The sequence below is a fragment of the Moschus berezovskii genome, chromosome 11 (assembly GCF_049115385.1).
Source record: "Moschus berezovskii isolate FMDL1 chromosome 11, NW_MosBer_1.0, whole genome shotgun sequence".
Taxonomy (NCBI): Eukaryota; Metazoa; Chordata; class Mammalia; order Artiodactyla; family Moschidae; genus Moschus; species Moschus berezovskii.
The window spans coordinates 96,760,091-96,786,213 of record NC_142470.1 but is presented as its reverse complement, the minus strand read 5'-3'; the positions used below and the strand labels follow the sequence as shown (position 1 = coordinate 96,786,213).

The window sequence follows — 26,123 nt, the reverse complement described above, 5'->3', positions numbered from 1 at the left end:
CTTTGGCATTGCCTTTCTTTGGGATTGGAATGAAAACTGGCCTTTTCCAGTCCTGTGGGCACTGCTGAGTTTTCCAAATTGCTGACATATTGAGTGCAGCACTTTCATAGCTTCATCTTTTAGGATTTGAAATAGCAATTCAATCACCTCCGCTAGCTTTGTTCGTAGTGATGCTTCCTAAGGCCCCTTTGACTTCACATTCCATGATGTCTGGCACTACGTGAGTGATCACACCATCGTGATTATCAGGGTCAAAATTCTCCAAGCCAGGCTTCAGCAATATGTGAACCGTGAACTTCCAGATATTCAAGCAGGTTTTAGAAAAGGCAGAGGAACCCCAGATCAAATTGCCAATATCTGCTGGATCATGGAGAAAGCAAGAGAGTTCCAGAAAAACATCTATTTCTGCTTTATTGACTATGCCAAAGTCTTTGACTGTGTGGATCACAATAAACGTGGAAAATTCTGAAAGGGATGGGAATACCAGACCACCTGACCTGCCTCTTGAGAAACCTGTATGCAGGTCAGGAAGCAACAGTTAGAACTGGACATGGAACAACAGACTGGTTCCAAATAGGAAAAAGAGTATGTCAAGGTTGTATATTGTCACCCTGCTTATTTAACTTATATGCAGAGTACATCATGAGGAGCGCTGGGCTGGAAGAAGCACAAGCTGGCATCAAGATTGCTGGGAGAAATATCAATAACCTCAGATATGCAGATGACACCACCCTTGTGGCAGAAGGTGAAGCGGAACTAAAGAGCCTCTTGATGAAAGTGAAAGAGGAGAGTGAAAAAGTTGGCTTAAAGCTCAACATTCAGAAAGCTAAGATCATGGCATCTGGTCCTATCACTTCATGGCAAATAGATGGGGAAACAGTGTCAGACTTTATTTTCTTGGGCTCCAAAATCACTGCAGATGGTGACTGCAGCCATGAAATTAAAAGACGCTTACTTCTTGGAAGGAAAGTTATGACCAACCTAGATATACCATATTAAAAAGCAGAGGCATTACTTTGCCAACCAAGGTCCATCTAGTAAGGCTATGGTTTTTCCCGTGGTCCTGTATGGATGTGAGAGTTGGACTGTGAAGAAAGCTGATCATCGAAGAATTGATGCTTTTGAACTGTGGTGTTGGAGAAGACTGTTGAGAGTCCCTTGGACTGCAAGGAGATCCAACCAGTCCATTCTAAAGGAGATCAGTTCTGGGTGTTCATTGGAAGGACTGATGCTGAAGCTGAAACTCCAATACTTTGGCCACCTGATGTGAAGAGCTGACTCATTTAAAAAGACCCTGATGCTGGGAAAGATTGAGGGCAGGAGGAGATGGGGACAACAGAGGATGAGATGGTTGGAATGCATCATCAACTCAATGTACATGCTGCTGGTGCCGCTAAGTTGCTTCAGTCGTGTCCGATTCTGTGCGACCCCATAGACGGCTCCCCCATCCCTGGGATTCTCTAGGCAAGAACACTGGAGTGGGTTGCCATTTCCTTCTCCAATGCATGAAAGTGAAAAGTGAAAGTGAAGTCGCTCAGTCACGTCTGACTCTTAGCGACCCCATGGACTGCAGCCTACCAGGCTCCTCCATCCATGGGATTTTCCAGGCAAGAGTACTGGAGTGTGGTGCCATCGCTTTCTCTGCAATGGACATGAGTTTGGGTAAACCCTGGGAGTTGGTGATGAACAGGGAGGCCTAGTGTGCTGCGGTTCATGGGGTCGTGAAGAGTCTGACACGACTGAGTGACTGAACTGAACTGAACTGATCAGGTTATTCTCTGGGTTTCTTATTTATTACTTCCTTGTTAAGATTTTGATTAGTTCTCTAGTCTGCACTTCGTCCCAACCAAGATGAACATCAGGCTAGTAGATTTGGAACATCAGGCTAGTAGATTTGGAACATCAGGCTAGTAGTTCCCACTTCCTTTTTGTAACTGAGTTTGCTACTTTTCCTAATAGCACTAGTCAGTATAGGATTTTCATCCTCTGCTCCAAATCACGTCAACCCCTAATGGCAGAGAAGTTGCTCATTTTCCTGACAAGTTATAACCAGTGATGTGGTGAGGGAAGGTGAAGAGGATGATGGAGGTAGCCCCAGGCAAGAACACCATTAAGTCCCTCTCTGTTTATCAGTTTTCATGAATAAACCCTCCTCAAGCTATTGTTCTACTTTCCAGAGTCCTTTCTATTTTCCGGAGTCCTTAAATGGCTGCAAAGTTTTGTCCAGTTTATATTTGCTTTTTGAGTAAAAGGTTTGCTAAGTTCTTCTGTGTGCCACAGTTGAAAGTCCGTCCTTGGGTACTTTATTTTATAGGATGATTTTTATGGCATTGGTAGGATCGTTTTGTATTTCTCTTTATTTTCACTCTTTCTTTTTTAATCTCCTAGCTGTGGCCTTTATTCTTTATGTAATGAATTTCATTGGTGGATTTTCTATGTTTTCTGTATTCTTGGGATAAAATCTTTTTTGATTATAATTTATTAAGTTCTAGAATACAAATATTAGTTTTTAATAATTTGATATTTATTTTTCCATTGATATTTTTATTGAAACAGTCCTGCATTTGTCTTAATGTAAGTGAAAACTAATTCAGGCTAGAAATTTTCCCTGAGGAATATATCTGTGGCCCTAAAGAAGATTGAATTGAGCTAAAGGTGATGCAATTCCTTTTATAGGCATTATCCTGCACTGAAAACTCTGGAACATCTAGAGCATACCTATCTTCCTCAAGTAAGCCACTATCGATTCTGCAAGGTGATGGTGGACAATATCCCCAAGCTCCGAGAAGAAATTAAGGATGTGTCTATGTCCGATCTCAAAGACTTTCTGGAGAGTATCCGCAAACATTCAGACAAAATTGGAGAGACTGCCATGAAGCAAGTAGGTCTGGGGTTTATGATAGGTTGGCTAATGACTTTGCAAGTGTTCTGTTACACAGATTTCTTTTTGCTGACTTAATTGTTTCTTGTCATTTTCGGGAAGTCCTTCATCTTTTTGGAACACGTGGTTTTAAAATATTTTTTGTTTTCTTAACAGAGCAGCGAATTATTTACTAGTATATTTTTTTGCTCTGTGAATGCTCAGTAAATATTAATTCGCTGTTATGGTTTATACTGTTGTTTTGAAGAAGTTTTTCTATTTTTTGAATGCTTTTCTTGACTTTGGGTATGATTCAAAACCCAGGGTTTTAAAAAGTACTACTTCTAGTTAATGAACTAAATTGTGCTGCATATACTTCTGGTTGATTATTTACTATGCAAGCAAAATGTTATATATGAGTATTTCTGAAATTGTAATTTCAGATATCAGTGGGTATCGATGAAAAAAGGCCTGTTGGGAAATGCTGTGATTTATGATCATAGAAAGGAATTCGCTTATAGCTTTTTAAAAAGTAACAAAATATTTAGATTTTTTTCTTTCAGTATCTTCATCTCTAATTTGAAAGTCACCGAGAACATCCAGAAGTACTTTGTTGTTATGAATAAAGAAAAGCAGTAATTTGCAGTATTATTTGCTCTTTTGAAACTTAAGTCATGCTGATTTTATTAAAATTTCTCAGGATACCTTTATGTAACCTACAATAATAAGTAGTAGATTCACTTTTTTATGGGAAGTCTTTTTTGGTTCTATAAACGACTATGTTCTTGAATAAGTCGTTTGTAGTTCGTATCATTCCGTGAGGAAGGAGGGAGTAGGTCATATTTTGGGTGAGATTTTCGGTCTCAGCTATTCTTTTAGGTATTTGATTCTGTAAAAGAGATCTGCCTGTTGGAAATCTCTTTCCTAAGAGAATACAGATATTCTTTTCCCCTTTCTCCTTTAAAATTTTTTTATTATTATACTTGGCAAAGTGGAAAGTTTAAACCTAGTTGATGATAAACTTTGATGGAAATAATTATATCATGTCTTTTTTTTTTTTAGTGATGTAGAAAAAAATTAATCATTGGAAATATACTTTTGCTTTGCTGTGTATATTTTGAGTACAGGAATGAAAGTATCTTGTAAGACAAGTCTTTATTGTGGTTGAAAATTTTTTACTAACCTTTCAAAATTTTGAAGAGTAGAGTTGCTATTTCTAGGCCTTTGCTTGAGAAATTACTTCAGTTTTGAAGTAAAAGAGAAGATTCCATGAAGAGTATTATTATTTCATTTAATGAGATTATCTGTTTCTCCCCCTAATTATCTGAAGAAATTATGGCCTAGGTCAGGGACGTGATTTGCTCAAGTTCAGTTTATAAAGGTCAGATCCTGTAGTCTAGAATTCAGATTAGATTGAGATGAATTTATCTGCTGTGTCATTCCGTTCAGTTCCGTTCAGTCGCTCAGTCGTGTCCGACTCTGCGACCCCGTGGACTGTAGCCTACCAGGCTTCTCCGTCCATGGGATTCTCCAGGCAAGAATACTGGAGTGGGTTACCATTTCCTTCTCCAGGGGATCTTCCTGACCCAGGGATCAAACCCGGGTCTCCCATATTGGAGGCAGACGCTTTAACCTCTGAGCCACCAGGGAAGCGTGTCATTAAGTCTGTGTAAACTGTTAGCTGTTGGCTGTATTTTTGTCATTAAAAAAATGGTGATGAAATCTTTTGTGAATTCAGGATTTTTTAATTAATTGACAACCCTTTATTCATCCTATAATATTTTTCATCTCAAGTATAGCTCTTATTGCATGTATTACTATCTTATGCTATAAGATCCTTGAGTAAGGATATCTTACACATTTAAAAATCTTCTGTAGTCCCTAAAAAGTAAGGAAAGTGGGAGGGAGAGAGACTACCACATACCCACATACTTTGTACATGTAGGTGTTCAATAAATATTTGTTTGAATTCGTGGATGTTGGATGAAAGGGAGAGGTTATGGTTTATTTCTCTCTTATGTCAAGTCCAAAATGATGTTTGTGATTTGTGATGGTTTTCTTCGCAATGGAGATTTAAGAAATGTCTCCATTATATGGTGCTGTCATTTTTAATATGATTTTGAAGATTGCTACAGAAGGGGAGAGACCAAAGAGTATTAGATGTGGTAAGGTTTTTTTTTTTTTTTAAGAAGCTTGTTTATTTTGTTCTTAGCACACATCTTATTATTTATTTATCTTTTTGTTTGTTTCTTTGGCTGTTCCCTGTGGCATGTGGGATCTTAGTTCCCTGACCAGGGATCAAACACTCATCCATTGCACTAGAAGTACAGAATGTTAACCACTAGACCACCAGGGAAGTCCCTGTGGATTGGTTTTTTTTTGGGCTAGGCATGGAGGTGACATATCATCACTACTACACTGATTTCATTGGCCAGAACTTAAAAACATGGCCATACCAACTTGCAGGGGAGACTGGGAAATATAATTTCACTCTAAGAGAACACAGTTTTGGTGAATTGTAGTCTCTGGCACAGTCTACTCTTTTTCTCATCAAATATGTCCTCATTCTTTCTTTCATCCATAGAATATGTCTGTCCCTTCCCTAAGGAATACAACCTAATTTTCCATCTAGTTACTACATCCATCTCAAATAATGATATTTTCCAGAGATGTTCAGTACTCTCCATCAGATCCAGATACGGCTTTTCAGTGGGCTGATGACCATGGAGAACCTAGAACAGAATAGTTACAACGAAAAACTTCCATTTAGAAATGGGAAAAACAGGAGATGTACAGTATTCCTTGTTCCATATCAAATCATCTAATCTTTTTGGGTCATCATTGGGAAATCTTTCTGAGGTAGTAATAGGGGAACTTCCTTGCTTAGATGTTGACTCTCTGGAAAGAACTCCTTTGCTGCATCTTAGTTTTTCCTTCCCTATTTTTTTTTTTTTTTTCTGTGTACATTTCTGAAGTGTGTGCTGGGGAATTGACATTAATTTGAATACTTCTTTTTCTCTCTGTAGATATACATATACAGCTAGACTTACATCTACAACCACATTTATATCTCTATGTATCTTTCAGTGCCTGCTTTCTGCTTCTACATGTTTAGGAGCCCAGCATTTGCTTTAATGTTTGAACAAAGATTTATTTAGTCCAGATCTGTGGGGTTTTGGCATTATAGTTACCTCAAAACTTAGTAGACCTCTGATCTGTTTCCAATAGGTTCTGTTTAGATAGTGTACCCAGTGTTCTTTTCCAAATATAATTTTCAGGAATGATTTTTTCTTCTTCCCTGTTTGGAGAGGTAGTGGAATTGGGGGAGAATAACTCTTGCCTCATGTCTTTTTTCTTATTTTAATGTCACTACTTGGAGGTCATATGAAATAATGAGTAAGAAAACCATACCTGAATCTAATTTTTGCCTCAAAATTAAGTTCAACAAGATTTTCCTTGGACTTAATTGCTCAAACTTTTACCTTCTTTTTCTTTTACTGCTTGGGATCTGTATGTGTTCAGCTTTCTGACCCTCTGAGGCCCAAGTTTCTGGGCTCAGAAATGTGGCCCAAATTTTAGTTTGCAAATTGGGAAATTCTGTGCTCATCTCTTTTGTGTAAAACCTTGCTAAAAGCAGAAAGTAAATGCCAATATACAGTATAACTCTCTGCTTTCATTTATAGAACTACAGGCCCAGTAGCCATGTGGTATGCCTTTTCATTTATTACTGGTTCCCATTTTATCAGTTTTTTTTTTTTTTTTGCCACAATATCATAAGGCTCTTCAGGCTTTTGACTTGCTAAATATATATTCTTACTGCCTACTGCCTGACCTCTAAACTGATGCCATTTATTTTAGGGTTTTTGGTTATTTTTTGTTATCAACACCATTCTTCCAACTGTAGTGCTCGTTTCTTTAAATAATGCTAGCTCTTATGATAGTTAAGCTCTAAAATCTTACCCTAGAAATTATATTTTTTTGCTTAGGTGAAGTCTTAAATGGGTATTCCTGGTAAGGTAGCTTTTCTTCAAGTGACTATGAAGGGATCTAGCACTTGTGGCTCTGTCACTTCAACATGTAACTTTCAGTGTTATAGCAGTAGGGAAAGGAGTAAGAGCATTAGGGACTTTTTTTTTTTTTTTCATTGACCAACTTGTAAGTGATACATATGACTGCTGCCAACATTACATTGGCCGAAGCTCACACACTGCAAGTGAGGACTGGAAATACAGTTTATCTGTGTAACTGGGAGAAAGAGGAAATAGTTTTGGTGAATAGCTAGCTACTCTGCTACAACCTACTATTACATAGCCTAGAAAAATACATATCTCCATGTTTTTTTCCTTTTTTCCTAACAGTTTCATCTCTTTAACGTTTCTGCCCCGTATGTTTGCCTTATAATTTACTGATCCAGTTTTTAGCATTGTCTGTGCCACTAATCATCATTTTTAGTTCAACAACTGCAGTTTTGGTCTTAAAAATATGTTCTTGTCCTTTAAAGAAAATTTTAAGTGGCCTTCTTTAGAATCATACAAGAAAACAGATTTGAAAGTATAAAATTTGATAGTTGGTCTAGGTGCTTCTAGCAATTATATCGTACATTATGCTTTTTCTTGGTGGACATCTCCCTTTTTCTTATTCTACTTACCCTCTCCTGAGTTGCTGCATTGATCCATGGTTGAACTTTGTCCTTTGTAAAATGAAATGTTGGAGGCGGTTGGTAGACTGGCTTCTCTTTGGGGTATACCATTTAAGCCACCAGATGGACTCCACCAAATTGGGGTTTAATGAGCAAAGTAGGCTCCGGACTTTTATCTGAGATTATAATCTCAAAGTGTTTGTTCAATTTTGTCAAGATATATGATGCAAAAATTACTTTTTGAGAATGATGAAAAAATCCTGTTTGAGGGATATGTAGTTTTATCCATTTTTCTGTATTCCAAGTATTATATTGTTTCTGGATAAAGCTTTATCTGAATCTTTGCTTTGGTTTCATGTGGTAGGCAAAATTCTGAGATAGTCCCCAGGATTCCTGCCCCCTGGTCTGTACACCCTGTAAGATATTCTCTCTTGAGTGTGTGAGCCTAGTGTATAAGGTGTGCACCTTTAAAAGAAGGTCTAGAGGTACAGTCAAAGGTCCATCTAGTCAAAGCTGTGGTTTTTCCAGTGGTCATGTGTGGATGTGAGAGTTGGACCATAAAGAAAGCTGAGTGCCAAAGAATTGATGTTTTTGAACTGTGGTGTTGGAGAAGACTCTTGAGCGTCCCTTGGACTGCAAGGAGATCCAACCAGTCCATCCTAAAGGAGATCAGTCCTGTATATTCATCAGAAAGACTGATGCTGATTCTGAAGCTCCAGTACTTTGGCCACCTGGTGCAAAGACCTGACTCACTGGAAAAGGCCCTGATGCTGGGAAAGATTGAAGGCAGGAAGAGAAGGGGATGACAGAGGATGAGATGGTTGGATGTCATCACCGACTTGATGGACATGGGTTTGAGCAAGTTCTGGGAGTTGGTGATGGACAGGGAGGACTGGCACGCTGCAGTCCATGGGGTCGCAGAGTCAGACACAATTGAGCAGCTGAACTGAACTGAGAGGTTAGATACAAAAGTTAGAGAGATTAAAAACTGCATCTGATGCTTGACTGTTGATCTTGAAGAAACAGATTGCTGTGTTTTGGAGAGGGCTGTGTGGCAGGGAATTGTAGGCCGCCATGAGTTGCTGAGATCTATCCCCAGCCAAAGCCAGCAAGAAAATGGGGACCTGAGTTCTACAACCACAAGGAACTGAATTCTGGCAACAATATGAGTAAACTTAGAAGACCTTGAGCTCTAAATGAAACCACAGGCCTGACTGACATCATGATTTCAGTCTGGTGAGACCCTGAACAGATGACTCAGCACAAACATGCTTAACTTCTGATCTATGGAAACTCAGATAATATTTTTGTGTACTTTTAAGTCACTCAGTTTATAGTAGTATATTACACAGCAATAGAAAATTAATGCACTCTTATTTTCGTCTTGAATAAAATTACTTCTTACTGAACTGTACATTTTAATTTTGCCTTTGGATCTAGGAAACATGGTATAGTCAGTCTAGTTTAAAATGTGTTAATCTAGAAGTCTCTGAGTCTTTCAGTTGTCTTCCAGTATACCTGGGAAGCTGTAGAAAATCAAGAGAATGTATAAGTATGAAACTGTTAGGGGAAGCACACTGACTAAACTGCCCACCCTGGCCAGGCTCCATAGTAACCATTTGCATGAGTTATTTTACAATAGGAAGTCCTGGTAAGGCACACGGACTTAATAAGCCACCACCAACTGAAAGAGTTTGGGAAAGGTCAAAAGGAAATGTTGCGTGTCCCACCACATCCCAGAAATCCTTCACTGGCATCCATCTTCGCACAAGGTGTGCCCCACCAGGAAGGACCCTGAGTCAGAGTAACTGGCCAAAGACAACCGGGAGACTAATCTGATCGCCATAAAACCTGAGGCTGTGAACCATGTGGCAGAGCCATTCTCCTGGGTTCCCTTGCCTTCCTGCTCTCTTCCCAGTTCCCCCTTCCCAATAAAGTCTCTTGCTTTGTTAGCACGTGTGTCTCCTTGGACAGTTCACTTCTGAGTATTATCAAGAGCCCAATGTTGGGCCCTGGAAGAGTTTCCCCTTCCTGCAACAAAACCTAGAATAGACGTTCAATCATATACTGGAATCTGAGGAGGAATTTTAAAATTGTTCATTCTACTGTTTATTGTCATTTTGAATTTTAAGCAGTTTTGTTGAAAAAACAAAGCAAAAAACCACGTTCATCTTCCTGTATATCTTTTAACATGAATTGGATTGAAAGCATTTAATGAATCCTCCCGTGAGTTCTGCTGCAAGAACTAGAGCCATCTTTAAAGCAAGTAGAAAAACCTTCCCTTTTATCCTATCCCATTTTCTATGTTGATATTCTTACAGTGTGCTTCCAGAATACTGTGTACGTCTTATTTTGGAATAATCAATTTAGCTTGACCTGATTTTATAAAAAATGTCTAAAGTAGTTCTTTGTTAATTGTATACTGTTTTTTAGTTTTCTTTATGAAATTGATTTCTGTAATTCACTTGTTATGGAATTGATTTGTGCAGGAGGGAAGTTCTGTATTTGTTATTTTGATTAGTTTGCCTTAGGCTTTGTGGGACTAAATAACATTTGTAACATAAACATTCTTGGCAAGGTTGATTTCTATGTGAAGTCCTTTGACAAAAGGAAGAATTTATTTACTTTCAAAATTCTAACTTGACTTTGCCAAATTATATGGGTTATATAACTGATGCTTAGAAAAGGAACTGGTTGCTCATAAAAGAAATTGAAGGCTCCCAGGCAGTCTTCCTTTAGTAACTAGGTTTAAAGAAACTGATCCTTGGGTAAGATTAGTTTTCACCATGGCTTTTTCTGTGGTTTTCCGAAGTGGCCCAGTGGTAAAGATTCCGCCTGCAGTGCAGGAGATGTGAGTTCAATCCCTGGGTAGGAAAGATCCCCTGGAGAAGGAAATGGCAACCCACCCCAGTATTCGTGCCTGGGGAATCCCATGGACAGAGGAGTCAGGCAGGCTGCAGTCCATGGGGTCTCAAATAATTGGACATGACTACGCGACTGAGCCCAGCACAGCATTGAGGTTAAAGCATCTGCCTGCAATGCGGGAGACCTGGGTTCGATCCCTGGGTCGGGAAGATCCCCTGGAGAAGGAAATGGCAACCCACTCCAGTATTCTTGCCTGGAGAATCCCATGAATAGAGGAGCCTGGTGGGCTACAATCTACGGGGTCACAAAAAGTCGGACAACTCCACTCACTCACTCACTCATGCGACTGAGCACACTCATTTACACCATTCTTTCAGTCCTTGAGTTTCTTTAGTTAAATCTTGGCTACAGCAAAATGAGCTCTTTCATTTATTGTGTAGAACATCTTTTGATTTAGATCAAGCATAGTACTACCAGCTGAGTTCATATAGGCCACGTAATGCCTGCCTAGTAAAAGCAGTATTGCCATTGAAACCTCTTTTGTGCTGGGTGCTCTGCAAAACTTCCACAGAATATGGCCTTTGGAGTCAAAGAAGTTGATGCTCACTTGGTTTGGTGTTCCTGGATTTACTTTTATTCTCTTTTCTTCTTGATTTTGGTATTTATGTATTTGTGCAATTTCTTGCTCCTTACTCTTTGATAATACAGATGGCCTTAGGGTAGGGTGGGGGGAATATGGAACTGTAAAACAGGGATTCTTGAAGTCACAACCAATCGGATTAGCTTATGCTAGATCGTACAATGTTAGAATCTGAAGAGGATAGTAGGCATTTAAGTTTACTGTTCAGTAATATGATAATTAACAGAATAGACTTTGCAGTTTGGGTTAGATTCCTAGATTTGCCATTTGCTAGCTGTATGACAGTGTGCAATTTGCTAAACAAAACATTCAGTCTTCACAGCTCTATAGTTAGTTAGAATTTTTAATCTTCTCTTCAAAGATCTGAAAATGTTTAGGGAAATCAAGGACTTAGATTAGTCCTAGACTTATAAGTCTCTTGCTCAGTCGTGTCCAACTCTTTGCGACCTCATGGACTGTAGCTCACCAGGTCCTCCGTCCATGGGATTCTCCAGGCAAGAATACTGGAGTGGGTTGCCATTTCCTTCTCCAGGGAATCTTCCCGACCCAGGTATCGAACCCAGGTCTCCCGCATTGCAGGCAGACACTTTAACCTCTGTGCCACCAGGGAAGCCCAATAGGCCTATAATATACGTTAAATTAAAAAGAAAGAACCATCCTAGATGAATGGTGAATGTAAATAGATTCTAAGAGTATGGAGAAGGAGAAGATCAACTTGATGATTGAAATACTTTTAATTTTATTCCTAAAATTCAGTTTCCTGTCACAATTGTCAGCCTTGAATTAGATCTCACTTTTAAACATTTTTTTCCTTCCCATAAAAATTATTTCTATTATGTATACTTTTAAAATATTTTGCACCTGATTTCAGTTAAAAAGATGAACGTTAAATTTAAAAGGGCAGTGATTCGATTCATGTTGCATGAAAGAACATATAGAATTTATTTCTTAAATCTGAGGACAATATTGAGGCTTGGTTTTGAGTTTTCCTCAGGATAAAAAGGAAACTGGTGTGTGTATGTGTGTGTAAATATAATAAATGTATTATTTATTTGCTTTGACTAAGCAAATCATGCTAGCTTATTAGGAGAAATTTTTCTGTTATCAAAGGCAAATTGTCATATGGGTTCTTAATATAATTTGTATCCATGGCCTCATACTGTGCTCATGCTAAATAGACCTTTACTTTAGAGAAACAGCAGCTATTGCAATATTTATAACCATCTCTCACAAATACGCTACATATATACATATATATATACACATATATATGTTTCAGTTATTTTAAGATTAAATTCTTTTGAAAATATTGCTTTTACTGAGCCTTTGCTTATACTGTAGAGCAGTAATACTTAATTTAAAACTGTATGGTATCATAAGAATAAACTGCTGAGTAGAATAGAAATACAGAAATTGACCCAAATATATAGTATCTGAACTTAATAAGTGATAAAGGTAGTGTTAGAGGCATAGACACAAACAAATTAGCATTATGCCATAAAGTTGTAAAGTAACTTTCCTCAGTAAGCCTTATAGGCAGAAAGGTCAGCACAGTGCACGAAAATACCATCTTCCTGTCATTTTATTAAGGAATCTGATGGGTTATACTTTGCACTACAAGCAACAGCATATGCCTCAGGAGAAGGACTCTGCTCTTGTATTATTGATAGGGAAGCTGAGAAACGGGGAAGAACATCTAGTCAGCATGTACTAGATGGATCCTTGTTGGTCAGAGAAATGATTTGGCTAGGGGGATTCTCATATCAATGCCACTTAGATTAGCTAAAGAGACCTAGTATTCTTCAGATGAACTTACTCAGTCTACTGAACTAGTTCATTGCTAAGCTTTGAGAATGGGAAAGGTAGAGAGCTACTCGGGCCCCCAAGGTGGCATCTCAGAGCAGGAAGGAATGCCATTAGTGTGATTGCTGCTTTACTTATCTGTCTTCCCAAACAGTGTATGGTCTCTGTAAGGACAGGGGTAGGTTTTTTAGCTTTGTATCTTCAGCACCTTTCTAGCTTAGTGCTTGATCATAGTAGATAGTTAACAAATCAATTAACTACTCTTAATTATGTATTTAATTAAATTTAATGTACGTACACCTTAACATTTTTCAGGAAAGCTACCCTTTTTGATATTCTAAGGTATATTCTCTTATTCCAATTATATTCTTAACTATATGAAAATACCTAAAGTTGCTCTTTGAATGGATTTTGAAACTGAAAGTTCTGTGGAGGTGCTATAAATGATCAAATTAACTTCTTAATAAAGATGGTGCGTTGAACACATACATTTCTGTCTTCTGCCTCTCATAAAAACAACAGCTAAGAAAATTTTTTTTAAAAGCATGAGTTGTCAAACATAAAGAATATAGGAGAGAAGGTGATAGCACATTTTTTGGAAATTGGAAAGTAAAAAGATGTGTGAAAATTGTCCTAGCATATTCAAGAAAACTCAGTCCTAAATTGGTAGTAGAAGAAACTGAGAACCATCTAGTTTTAGGGTTTTGCAGAACCTCTATGTTTAAGAAATTGCTGGCCTCAAGGAAAGGGGGGTAAAATTGATGACTAAAAAGAAAGATTGGTTGAATGTCTATTTAAGAACCAGTTAGACAGAACCATTGGTTGAGTGTCTATTTCAGAATCAGTTAGGATTCCTTCCTCAACTTTTCTTGCCAGTTAACTCCCTGATCCCAACTCTAGCAGAAGACCAGGAAACAGTAGACACAAAGTGAAAACAGTGAGTTTATATCCTAAATATTGAGATTTATCCTAAATCTCACAGCCCTCTTTTCTGATTTAGTTTCCAGAACCAGACTTACCCGCTTCAGGTGTGAGACTGGAAGATAATCTGAATACTCCGAATAATATAATTAGCCCAAGAGAAGTGTCCTGAAGATATGTCCACTGGGTATTCACCAGTAAAAAGGGCAAGTCAGATCGCTTTGAAGGTCACAGTTGATTGGACTAATGTGCAGCCAGAGAAATTTCAGTTAGCGTTTTAGTTTCTCGAATTAAAATTTGAGCAGATGGCTAAGGATCACCAGATACTTGAAAAAAGATTCTAACATGAAAATAGAGTCAAAACAAACCTGTACAAAGAAGCAGCATGAAGAAGATAGAGACTCTGCAAGAAGAGGAAAACCTAAAAGGCAAAATGAAATAAACTATCATCAGTATCATTAGAAAGATAAGAGAAAGTAAATTACATGGTAGAAGCAAGATCGGAATGCTACATAAAAGGAGAAGAGCAGAGAACAACAAGAATGTTTAAAAATTAAAAATATGGCAGCTGAAAACATTTAAAGGAGAGTTTGGAAAATAAAGTTGAAAAAGTCTTTTAGAGAGGAGAGTAAAAAGAAAAAGAACATGGGAAATAGAAAAGATAAAAGAATATTAGGGAGTCAGTCCAGGAAATCTAAAATAGCATTTGAATACTAGGTATTTTAGAAAAAGGAAGCAAAAGAAGGGAAGGAATTCATCATAGAAATAATGCAGGAAATTTCCCCAAATTCTATTAATAAGACACAAGCAAGCAGATTAAAGGACCCACCAAGTATCCAACAAGAAGGATGAAAGTAGACTTACATCAGGGCACATTGTAAAATTTCAGAAACCAGAGGACGAAGTGAAAGTCATAGTTGTCTTTAGAGATTATAGGCAGTATCTTACATGGCTGTGAGTTGCATTCATACAGTTATAATAATTAAATGCTAAAAGTTAACATATCTAATTAATCCATTGATTTATCTCTGTTGTAGAGGGATAGGTGAATGGACACTGCCCAGATATGTGGTACTGGTGTGTTAAGAATGTGAAAGAGACCTAAACCCCCTTCTTTCATGGTGGAAAGTCAATAGATAATGCTTAAAACTAAACCATAATAGCCAAGAGGTAGAAACAACCCAGCTTGTCCATTGACGGATGGATGGATAAGCAAAAAACTGGTGGAATATTATTTCACATTAAAAAAGGAAATTTTGACACATGCTACAACATGGATGAACCTTGAAGACATTATACTAAGTGAAATAAGCCAGGCATGAATGGACAAATACTGTTTAGTTCCACTTATCTGAGGTTCCTGAACTGGTCAAATTCATACAGACAGAAAGTAGAATGATGGTTTCCAGGGCTTTGTAATAAAGGGAATAAGGAATTAGTATTTAATGGGTACAGAGTTTCAGTTGGGAAAGATGAAGAGTTTCTGAAGATGGTGGTAGTGATGGTTGTACAACAACGTGAATGTACTTAATACCACAGAACTATACAATTAAAAATGGTTACAATGGAAAATTCTATGTCATAAATCTTACCACAGTGAAAAAGAATCTAAAGAAACAGGCAGTAGCACACATAAGCATGGTGTATAAAGAGTGGTTGCTTCTGGGGAGCAGTATTGGGGGATAGAGGAGAGGAGAAAACCGTTGTTTTTCATAATAAGTCTTTGTATATAATTTAACTATGCATATGTTTGCATATATAACTTAGATAAGATATATTGTTATATATATCTTATATATAAGATATATATAAGATATCTTGTCAGATTTGGTATATGTGTGTAATAGATAGGATTTGTTGGTGGACTGGATATGAGATAGTAAGTGTTATGACTGTCGGTACAAAGGAAGTGTTCCCTCGTTTAAGGGATTATTTATACTTATTTATGGCATTATTGATTTTCCTTTCTGCTTTATGTGGGTTATTGAGGAGTCTTCAGAATCATAGCTGTAGCAAGATGGAAAAGGAATTATGTGTTAGATGTAAATTAAATGATTCCATTCAATTCTCTGTTGTATTATGTGCCTTATTAAAGAAGTGAACAGATAAGTCTGATATAATGGACAATAAAGCAAGTGTTTTTTAAAAATAATATAAAAATCTTAAAGGTGATGATTGTTGTTGAGTTGCTGTGTTGTTTCTGACTCTTTGCTTCCCCATGAACTTCAGTGATGATAAAGATGGCAAATTTGTGATCACCAGAATGATCCCTTCCCCTTGCCTTGAATTCTTAAGATAAACATTAACCCTGGTTCAGAAGAGAATATGAGGTCTTCAGCACTCCCCTTTGGTTGCAAAATGTTACACTACCATACCCCTGCCACTATTGCAGGCTCACATGCTTTTCATACTTGGTTATGTGTTCTGATGAGTGAAGAGTCCCTATGCTGCTGTAGGAAAAGATGGGGAAAGAGGGAATTAAGAAAGCAGTGAGGGAAAATATTTCTGATAAGTTATCGTACATATAATTTGGCTTGGCCTCAGAGTCTTGTGGGAGAGAGCCAGTAGCCTCATTATTATCAATATTTCATTGGGAAACTTAACTTTCTGCTAAATTTAAAATAAAAGAGAATGACCTACACTGTGAAGTTTTTCTTGGAAGGTTTGTACAGTAACTGAACTTCATCTCATTACAATGCTCCTAGGATTTCCATCAGCCTCCAAGTATCGTGAATAATTGTGCTGCACTAGTGTGGAAATGAAATTCAGATCATTGAACTCACTTGTGAATTGAACTTGAGACCAGTCCTTTAGATCTAAGTTATGTGGTAGAAATGAATTGATCTCATTGATGTAAATAAGATGATTGCTGTTTGTGTTTTTATTATATAATTTAGCCTCTGAAACATGCAAGGATATGAAAATTATTTAAAATGATGCCTTAATTATAATATGAAAATATGCAACTGTTAAATATTAGTATACAGGGGGCCAGGAACAACCACTTTATTATCTTTATTGTCAGATTGAGTTTATTTATTGTTATTTTTGACTGGACCACGCAGCTTGCCCAGACCCATGGCAGTGGAAGCACAGAGTCCTAAGCACTGGACTGCCTGGGAGTTCCCATTACCAGATTAAGTCTGGTCAGACACAGCCTCTGTCTGCCTTTCTAAAAGATAAATGGAAGCAAGATATATTTTTCGTCTCATAGGAATGAACTGTTAAAGTTTATGTTTAATAGGCAGTGTTCTCTCATTATAAGTCTGAATGAACTGGTATTCTTGTATTATATTTATTTATAAACTTACTCTGCTTATGTATCACTTCATTTCAGTTCAGTCACTCAGTTGTGTCTGTCTCTTTGTGACCCCATGGACTGCAACACGCTAGACCTCTCTGTCCATCACCTAATCCCAGAGCTTGCTCAAACTCATGTCCATCGAGTCAATGATGCCATCCAACCATCTCATCCTCTGTTATCCCCTTCTCCTGCCTTCAATCTTTCCCAGCCTCAGGGTCTTTTCCAATGAGTCAGTTCTTCACATCAGATAACCAAAATATAGGAGCTTCAGCTTCAGCGTCAGCGTCAGTCGTTCCAATGAATATTCAGGACTGATTTCCTTTAGGATTGACTGGTTTGATTTCCTTTCAGTTCAAGGAACTCTCAAGAGTCTTTCCCAACACCACAGTTCAAAAGCCTCACTTCTTTGGCGCTCAGCTTTCTTTATGGTCCAACTCTCACATCTGTACATGACTACTGGAAAAACTATAACTTTGACTAGATGGACCTTTGTCGGCAAAGTAATGTCTCTGCTTTTTAATATGCTGTCTAGGTTGTGTATGGATAGTGTTTTCTCAAGGCAGAAATAACAACTGCGTGATTGAAGCACAGAATATACATTTTAAAACAAAGACTTTTTGACGGTTAGACGTCTGCCACGTGTGCAGAGTGTGGTTGAGCCAAGTTTGAGGTTTGGATTTAGAGCCCTTCCCAAATCCCTGTAGTGTGCCCTTTGACCTGAAGGATCAGTCTTACTGGCCCTGGAGAAATCCAGTTAAGAATTCCTAGGATTGTTGTGCTCTCAGTGAGTTCTTTATTCTTGTGTCCTCTGCCAAATGTTCTTTTTACTGAGCACGAAAAGTCCTTCAAAATAATGGTAAGGCAACTGGTATGTGAGGAAATAGAAAGTAATGGCAAGGGAACTGGTGTGTGAGGAGACAGGAGGAGAAAGGAATATTCACATTTACACAGGAGGGCCAGGGATGTGGACCTAATGTTCTAGAACAAGAGGAATCTATTTTGTCACATCCTTCTAAATCTCCCTGCTGAAAAGTTTTAGCATGTAAACCTTTACAATTTAAAAAGTTACATACAATAAAATCTGTTTGTTGTCGTCCATAACTTTTTAACACACATAGATTGATGTAAGTACCACCACAAACAGAACAATTCTGTCATCTCTCCAACTTCCTTTGTCCTCCCTCTTTGTAGTCAAATCTCTCTCTTCCTAATTCCTGGCCATTGATCATGAAGTTTATCAAAAGTATAGGGTAGGAAGCACATGGAACAGATAATGAGACTACCGGAAACTTTTTAGTTAATCAATTATTGCTAATTTTTATCTCACTGATTGAGAATGTGGCATCTCTTAATCCTTCTTGTTTAAGATTTCAGCACAGAAATGAACCCCAAACCAAAAACACAGAAAAATGAAATCTTTGTAATTGAATAGTGACAGGTGATCACCTAAGTTGTTGCTTTTTCTAGGTCTATGTGATTCTATGCTTTAGAGGCTTTATGATCTTTGACTGTAGTGGGATGGATTCTCTCTGTCTTCATTAGAAGGTGAATGGTTACATGACTGCACCAAGATGGCTAGGGAATAAACACTGGACTGGGAATATGGACAGTGGTTAGATCACTGGAGGTGAATTTTTCACTCAGACTCTTCTTTGTTCTTTGTAAGTGGCTCCTGAACAAAGCAATGGCAAGAGTTTATACTGTAAGCTGAAAATTTTCAACTGACTATATTTTATTTGTTTTGAAAGCTTGCAAAAAAAGTTATTTTGTTGAGAGTTAAGGCTACTTTACCTTCCTGACATAACTTTCTAATTGTACATTTACAGCAAATTTAGAACAGTTTTCAATGATTACGTCTGTGTATGCATGCAGAGGAGAAAATGTTCTACAGATTAGGGAAGTTGTTTGAGGGGAGAAGGAAAAGACCTTGTCAGGTTGTGGTGCCTACTTCCATGTGTGTGTTTGCTTAAACTCAGAAGTCAGCCAACTATTCCTCAACTCTAGTGTGGTTAGCTATTAAAACAGAACAGTGATAATGGATCTTTATATAAATGTTTAAGTATTTGGAAATTTTTAAAAATTGAGAAAATTCTGCTTTAGAGAAAATCAGGGTGGGCTGTCAGGGGAGATGATTATACTCTATACCAGTGAGATGTTAATGAGATTGGGAAGGAAGTAGGGAATTTAAGAGCCCTTATTTTTAAAAAGTCTTATAGTGCCAATGCTTAAGATGTATTCTGTGGCACACCACCATAAATCACAGGGGACTGACTTGCAGAATACTCGGTAATAAAAGGGATCTGGGGCAGGTGTTTGGAGGAGGGGAACCTAAAGCTAGGATAGAGTCCAGGAAGTGGAACTAAGATGATAATCATTTACTGGCATTTTCTCGAGGGCATGTGTCTGAATTAGCTTCATCTCTTTGTTTCCATAGAACCTAGCACACTGCATTGGACAGACTTGGCATTCAACACATTTTTATTATATTAAACATACATACGCTTTTTTTTCCTTTGGTGGGGCACTTTTTAAATATTTTTCTGGTCTTCTTAGACTCTTAATTTGCAGATGAAACCTTTGACTGTTATGTTCAACTTTGATACCTCAAGATGCAAATTGTCTTGAAGTCCCAGGTGAAGTTTTTTCACTTAGGTATAATTTTATCTTGATTCTTCACCAGTGAACATTTCTCACTTTTGTGCTTTTTTCCTCCTGGAAAAATATGCATAATATAAAATTTACCTTTATAAAATCATTTTTAAATTATACAGTTTTGTGATATTAAAAGGTTTATTCACATTGTTGTGCAACCATCACCATCATCCATCTTCAGGACTTTTTCGTCTTCTGAAACCGAAACCCTGTAACCAGTGAATCAAAAGCTTACGATTTGTGCTGTAGTACTGATGGAACAAATCAAGTCTTCTGTATACATACTGAGGAACATGTGATCTCTTTGCAGGGAAGAAAAAGAGGCAAAAAGCAAATCTGGAATTCACACAGTAGCTTATTAATTTAATAAGAAGTATATTATAGTTCCTGAATTTTTATAGATAAATTTTTCTCTTCAGTTTCCTTAAGAAATTTATTCAGAAGCAACTACTGGGAGTAACTCACTCTTTCAAAGTATTTCCAGTCTCTCTGTGTGTATGTGGTGTGTGTATGTGTGTGTGTTTCTGTAGTCTTTGTATCTAACAAGACATGGAAAGCAATAGTTTTACTTTAGGTTTTGTTTTAGTGTTGTCACTGGCTGGCTTAAACCATGGTGGTCTTCATCTACTTTTGAGAGTTGTGCCCTTGAGTATGGTGACTTTACTCTGCTGTCAGAGAATTTAAGGATATAGAGGATCTTATTTTTTGGTACTGTAATCTTATTTTGTTGACTTAGGCTGAACTCTGTTATTAATTTTTACCTTTCCCTTGCTTTCCACGTAAGCAAACAAGCAAATGTCAAAAAACAGTACAGCCTACTTTCCAACAGAATGACTTCAAGTCTCTTCAGTTTGTTAAACATCGGCATCTCCTAGCCTCCCTGATGAAGAGGCTATGGTCTAGCTGGCATGCCTTCTGTTTTGTTTTACTTGATAAGTCTTTAAGCAGAGTTCATCTTTTAAGATTGGAGAAGAGAGATATCCATAGCAGTAGTTCATAAACATTTTAGAGACAAAAGCTTACCTTTTGAGAATCTGTTGAAAGTCATGAACCCTCTTCTCAGAAAAGTTACTGAGTTAACACAGATTTTTCATAAAGTGTCAGAGGATTTGAACACTTTCTGAAATATATCCTTGTGGGAGCCATCTGGACTATTAAGATCCAGTATCTGTATCAGATTCAGTAGTATATTCTGAGATACTCCATTTTTATTTTCATCATGGTTTTTGAATAATACATAGTGGAAAAGCTTGAATAAAATTGTAAGTCTCACAGTTCAGTTTTATGTCTTTTGTGAAATGGATGCTATTTTTACTATAAAACATTGACAAGTAGGTTCAAGATGTTGGTATACTTTTCTGAGTTGCCCAGTTTAGACAGTAGATAGGTCTCTGAGAATAAGTTGATCTGTATTGTATACTGTGAAAGTTGGATACGGTTATGTTTTCAAACTTTGGTTTGCCTATGATTTCTCATATGTTTCTGTCACTTTTTTTCTTTCTTAATTCTGTTGTATAGGAAGTAAAGAAGAAATACAGAAGGGTGAAATAACAGTGGGGAAAAAATCAAATTTTTTTTTTAGGGCATAAGAAATCTTTTTTTTTAATGGACAAAATTTTTTTTTCAGTTTCATTTATTTATTTATTTTACTTTACAGTATTGTATTGGTTTTGCCATACATTGACATGAATCTGCCATGGGTGTACATGTGTTCCCCATCCTGAACCCCCCTCCCACCTCCCTCCCCATCCCATCCCTCTGGGTCATCCCAGTGCAACAGCCTCGAGCATCCTGTATCATGCATCGAACCTGGACTGGCAATTTGTTTCACATACAATAATATACATGTTTCAATGCCATTCTCCCAAATCATCCCACTCTCACCCTCTCCCACAGAGTCCAAAAGACTGTTCTATACATCTGTGTCTCTTTTGCTGTCTCATATACAGGATTATCATTACCATCTTTCTAAATTCCATATATATGCGTTAGTATACTGTATTGGTGTTTTTCTTTCTGGCTTACTTCACTCTGTATAATAGGCTCCAGTTTCGTCCACCTCATTAGAATTGATTCAAATGTATTCTTTTTAATGGCTGAGTAATACTCCATTGTGTATACGTTCCGCAGCTTTCTTATCCATTCGTCTACAGATGGACATCTAGGTTGCTTCCATGTCCTGGCTATTATAAACAGTGCTGTGATGAACATTGGGGTACACGTGTCTCTTTCAATTCTGGTTTCCTTGGTGTGTATGTCCAGCAGTGGGATTTCTGGGTTGTTTGGCAGTTGTATTTCCAGTTTTTTAAGGAATCTCCACACTGTTCTCCATAGTGGCTATACTAGTCTGCATTTCCACCAACATTGTAAGAGGGTTCCCTTTTCCCCACACCCTCTCCAGCACTTATTGCTTGTAGATTTTTGGATCGCAACCATTCTGACTGGCATGAAATGGTACCTCATTGTGGTTTTGATTTGCATTTCTCTGATAATGAATGATGTTGAGCATCTTTTCATGTGTTTGTTAGCCATCTCTATGTCTTCTTTGGAGAAATGTCTGTTTAGTTCTTTGGCCCATTTTTTGATGGGGTCATTTGTTTTTCTGGAATTGAGCTGCAGAAGTTGCTTGTATATTTTTGAGATTAATTCTTTGTCAGTTGCTTCATTTGCTATTATTTTCTCCCATTCTGAAGGCTGGCTTTTCACTTTGCTTATAGTTTTCTTTTCTGTGCAGAAGCTTTTAATTTTAATTAGATACCATTTGTTTATTTTTGCTTTTATTTCCAATATTCTGTGAGATGGGTCATGGAGGATCCTGCTGTGATTTATGTCAGAGTGTTTTGCCTATGTTCTCCTCTAGGAGTTTTATTGTTTCTGGTCTTACATTTAAATCTTTAATCCATTTTGAGTTTATTTTTGTGTATGGTGTTAGGGAGTGTTCTAGTTTCATTCTTTTACAAGTGGCTGACCAGTTTTCCCAGCACCACTTGTTAAAGAGATTGTCTTTTCTCCATTTTATATTCTTGCTTCCTTTGTCAAAGATAAGGTGTCCATAGATGCATGGATTTATCTCTGGGCTTTCTATTTTGTTCCATTGATCTATTTTTCTGTCTTTGTGCCAGTACCGTACTTTTTTAATGACTGTGGCTTTGTAGTAGAGCCTGAAGTCCGGCAGGTTGATTCCTCCAGTTCCAGTCTTCTTTCTCAAGATTACTTTGGGTATTGAAGGTTTTTTGTATTTCCATACAAATTGTGAAATTATTTGTTCTAGTTCTTTGAAAAATACTGTTGGTAGCTTGATAGGGATTGCATTGAATCTGTAGATTGCTTTGGGTAGTATACTCATTTTCACTTTATTGATTCTTCCGATCCATGAACACGGTATATTTCTCCATCTATTAGTGTCCTCTTTGATTTCTTTCACCAGTGTTTTATAGTTTTCAATATATATAGGTCTTTTGTTTCTTTAGGTAGATATATTCCTAAGTATTTTATTCTTTTCGTTACAATGGTGAATGGAATTTTTTTCTTAGTTTCTCTATTTTCTCATTATTAGTGTATAGGAATGCAAGGGATTTCTGTGTGTTGATTTTATATCTTACAACTTTACTATATTCATTGATTAGTTCTAGTGATTCTCTGGTGGAGTCTTTAGGGTTTTCTGTGTAGAGGATCATGTCATCTGCAAACAGTGAGAGTTTTACTTCTTCTTTTCCAATCTGGATTCCTTTTATGTCTTTTTCTGCTCTGATCGCTGTGGCCAAAACTTCCAAAACTATGTTGAATAGTAGTGGTGACAGTGGGCACCCTTCTCTTGTTCCTGACTTTAGGGGAAATGCTTTCAGTTTTTCACCACTGAGGATAATATTTGCTGTGGGTTTGTCATATATGGCTTTTATTATGTTGAGGTATGTTCCTTCTAGTCCCGCTTTCTGGAGGGTTTTTATCATAAATGGATGTTGAATTTTGTCAAAGGCTTTCTCTGTATCTATTGAGACAATCATATGGTTTTTAGTTTTCAATTTGTTAATGTGGTATATCACATTGATTGATTTGCGGATATTGAATCCTTGCATCCCTGGGATAAAGCCCACTTGGTCATGATATATGATCTTTTTAATGTGTTGTTGGATTCTGATTGGTAGAATTTTGTTAAGGAGTTTTGCATCTATGTTCATCAGTGATATTGGACTGTAGTTTTCTTTTTTTGTGGGGTCTTTACCAGGCTTTGGAATTAGGGTGATGGTGGCCTCATAGAATGAGTTTGGAAGTTTACCTTCCTCTGCAATTTTCTGGAAGAGTTTGAGTAGGATAGGTATTAGCTCTTTTCTAAATTTTTGGTAGAATTCAGCTGTGAAGCTGTCTGGTCCTGGGCTTTTGTTTGCTGGAAGATTTCTGATTACAGTTTCTATTTCCATGCTTTTGATGGGTCTGTTAAGATTTTCGGTTTCTTCCTGGTTCAGTTTTGGAAAGTTGTACTTTTCTAAGAATTTTTCCATTCCTTCCAAGTTGTCCATTGTCCATTTTATTGGCATATAGTTGCTGATAATAGCCTCTTATGATCCTTTGTATTTCTGTGTTGTCTGTTGTGATCTCTCTATTTTCATTTCTAATTTTATTGATTTGATTTTTCTCCCTTTGTTTTTTGATGAGTCTGGCTAATGGTTTGTCAATTTTAGTTATCTTCTCAAAGAACCAGCTTTTGGCTTTGTTGATTTTTGCTATGGTCTCTTTTGTTTCTTTTACATTTATTTCTTCCCTAATTTTTTAAGATTTCTTTCCTTCTACTAACCCTGGGGTTCTTCATTTCTTCCTTTTCTAGTTGCTTTAGGTGTAGAGTTAGGTTATTTATTTGACTTTTTTCTTGTTTCTTGAGGTATGCCTGTATTGCTATGCACCTTCCCCCTAGCACTGCTTTTACAGTGTCCCAGAAGTTTTGGGTTGTTGTGTTTACATTTTCATTCATTTCTGTGCATATTTTGATTTCCTTTTTGATTTCTTCTGTGATTTGGTTATTCAGTAGTGTGTTGTTCAGCCTCCATATGTTGGAATTTTTAATAGTTTTTCTCCTGTAGTTGAGATCTAGTCTTACTGCATTGTGGTCAGAAAAGATGCTTGGAATGATTTCAGTGTTTTTGGACTTACCAAGGCTAGATTTATGGTCCAGGATGTGATCTACTGGAGAAGGTTCCGTGTGTGCTTGAGAAAAAGGTGAAATTCATTGTTTTGGGGTGAAATGTCCTATAGATATCAATTAGGTCTCACTGGTCTATTGTATCATTTAAAGTTTGTGTTTCCTTGTTAATTTTCTGTTTAGTTGATCTATCCATAGGTGTGAGTGGGGTATTAAAGTCTCCCACTATTATTGTGTTATTGTTAATTTCCCCTTTTATACTTATTAGCTTTTGTCTTACATATTGCGGTGCTCCTATGTTGGGTGCATGTATATTTATAATTGTTATATCTTCTTCTTGGATTGATCCTTTGATCATTATGTAGTTTCCGTCTTTGTCTCTTTTCACAGCCTTTGTTTTAAAGTCTATTTTATCTGATATGAGTATTGCTATTCCTGCTTTCTTTTGGTCTCTGTTTGAGTGGAATATCTTTTTCCAGCCCTTCACTTTCAGTCTGTATGTGTCCCTCATTTTGAGGTGGGTCTCTTGTAGACAACATATATGGGGGTCTTGTTTTTGTATCCATTCAGCCAGCCTTTGTCTTTTGGTTGGGGCATTCAACCCATTTACATTTTAGGTGATTATTGATAAGTATGATCCTGCTGCCATTTACTTTATTGTTTTGGGTTCGAGTTTATACACCCTTTCTGTGTTTCCTGTCTAGAGAAGATCCTTTAGCATTTGTTGGAGAGGTGGTTTGGTGATGCTGAATTATCTCAGCTTTTGCTTGTCTGTAAAGCTTTTGATTTCTCCTTCATATTTGAATGAGATCCTTGCTGGTTACAGTAATCTGGGCTGTAGGTTATTTTCTTTCATCACTTTAAGTATGTCCTGCCATTCCCTCCTGGCCTGAAAAGTTTCTATTGAAAGATAAGCTGTTATCCTTATGGGAGTCCCCTTGTGTGTGTTTTGTTGTTTTTCCCTTGCTGCTTTTAATATTTGTTCTTTGTGTTTGATCTTTGTTAATTTGATTAATATGTGCCTTGGGGTGTTTTGCCTCTGGTTTATCCTGTTTGGGACTCTCTGGGTTTCTTGGACTTGGATAATTATTTCTTTCCCCATTTTAGGGAAGTTTTCAACTGTTATCTCAAGTATTCTCTCATGGTCTTTCTTTTTGTCTTCTTCTTCTGGGACTCCTGTGATTTGAATGTTGGGTGTTTAACATTGTCCCAGAGGTCTCTGAGATTGTCCTTATTTCTTTTAATTCATTTTTCATTTTTCCTCTCCGTTTCTTTTATTTCTACCATTCTATCTTCTAACTCACT

General features: G+C 37.2%; 1 protein-coding gene across 4 annotated transcripts in view; it reads left to right on the top strand.

Moving 5' to 3' along the window:
* EXOC6B (exocyst complex component 6B) overlaps positions 1 to 26,123 on the top strand; it is a 762,215-nt gene that overhangs the window by 129,316 nt on the left and 606,776 nt on the right. For all 4 annotated transcript variants that reach the window (XM_088841568.1, XM_055400057.2, XM_055400058.2 and 1 more), the window contains exon 6: positions 2,677 to 2,881. In XM_088841568.1, coding sequence (XP_088697694.1) covers positions 2,677 to 2,881 — 205 coding nt within the window. The remainder of the gene's footprint in view (positions 1 to 2,676; positions 2,882 to 26,123) is intronic.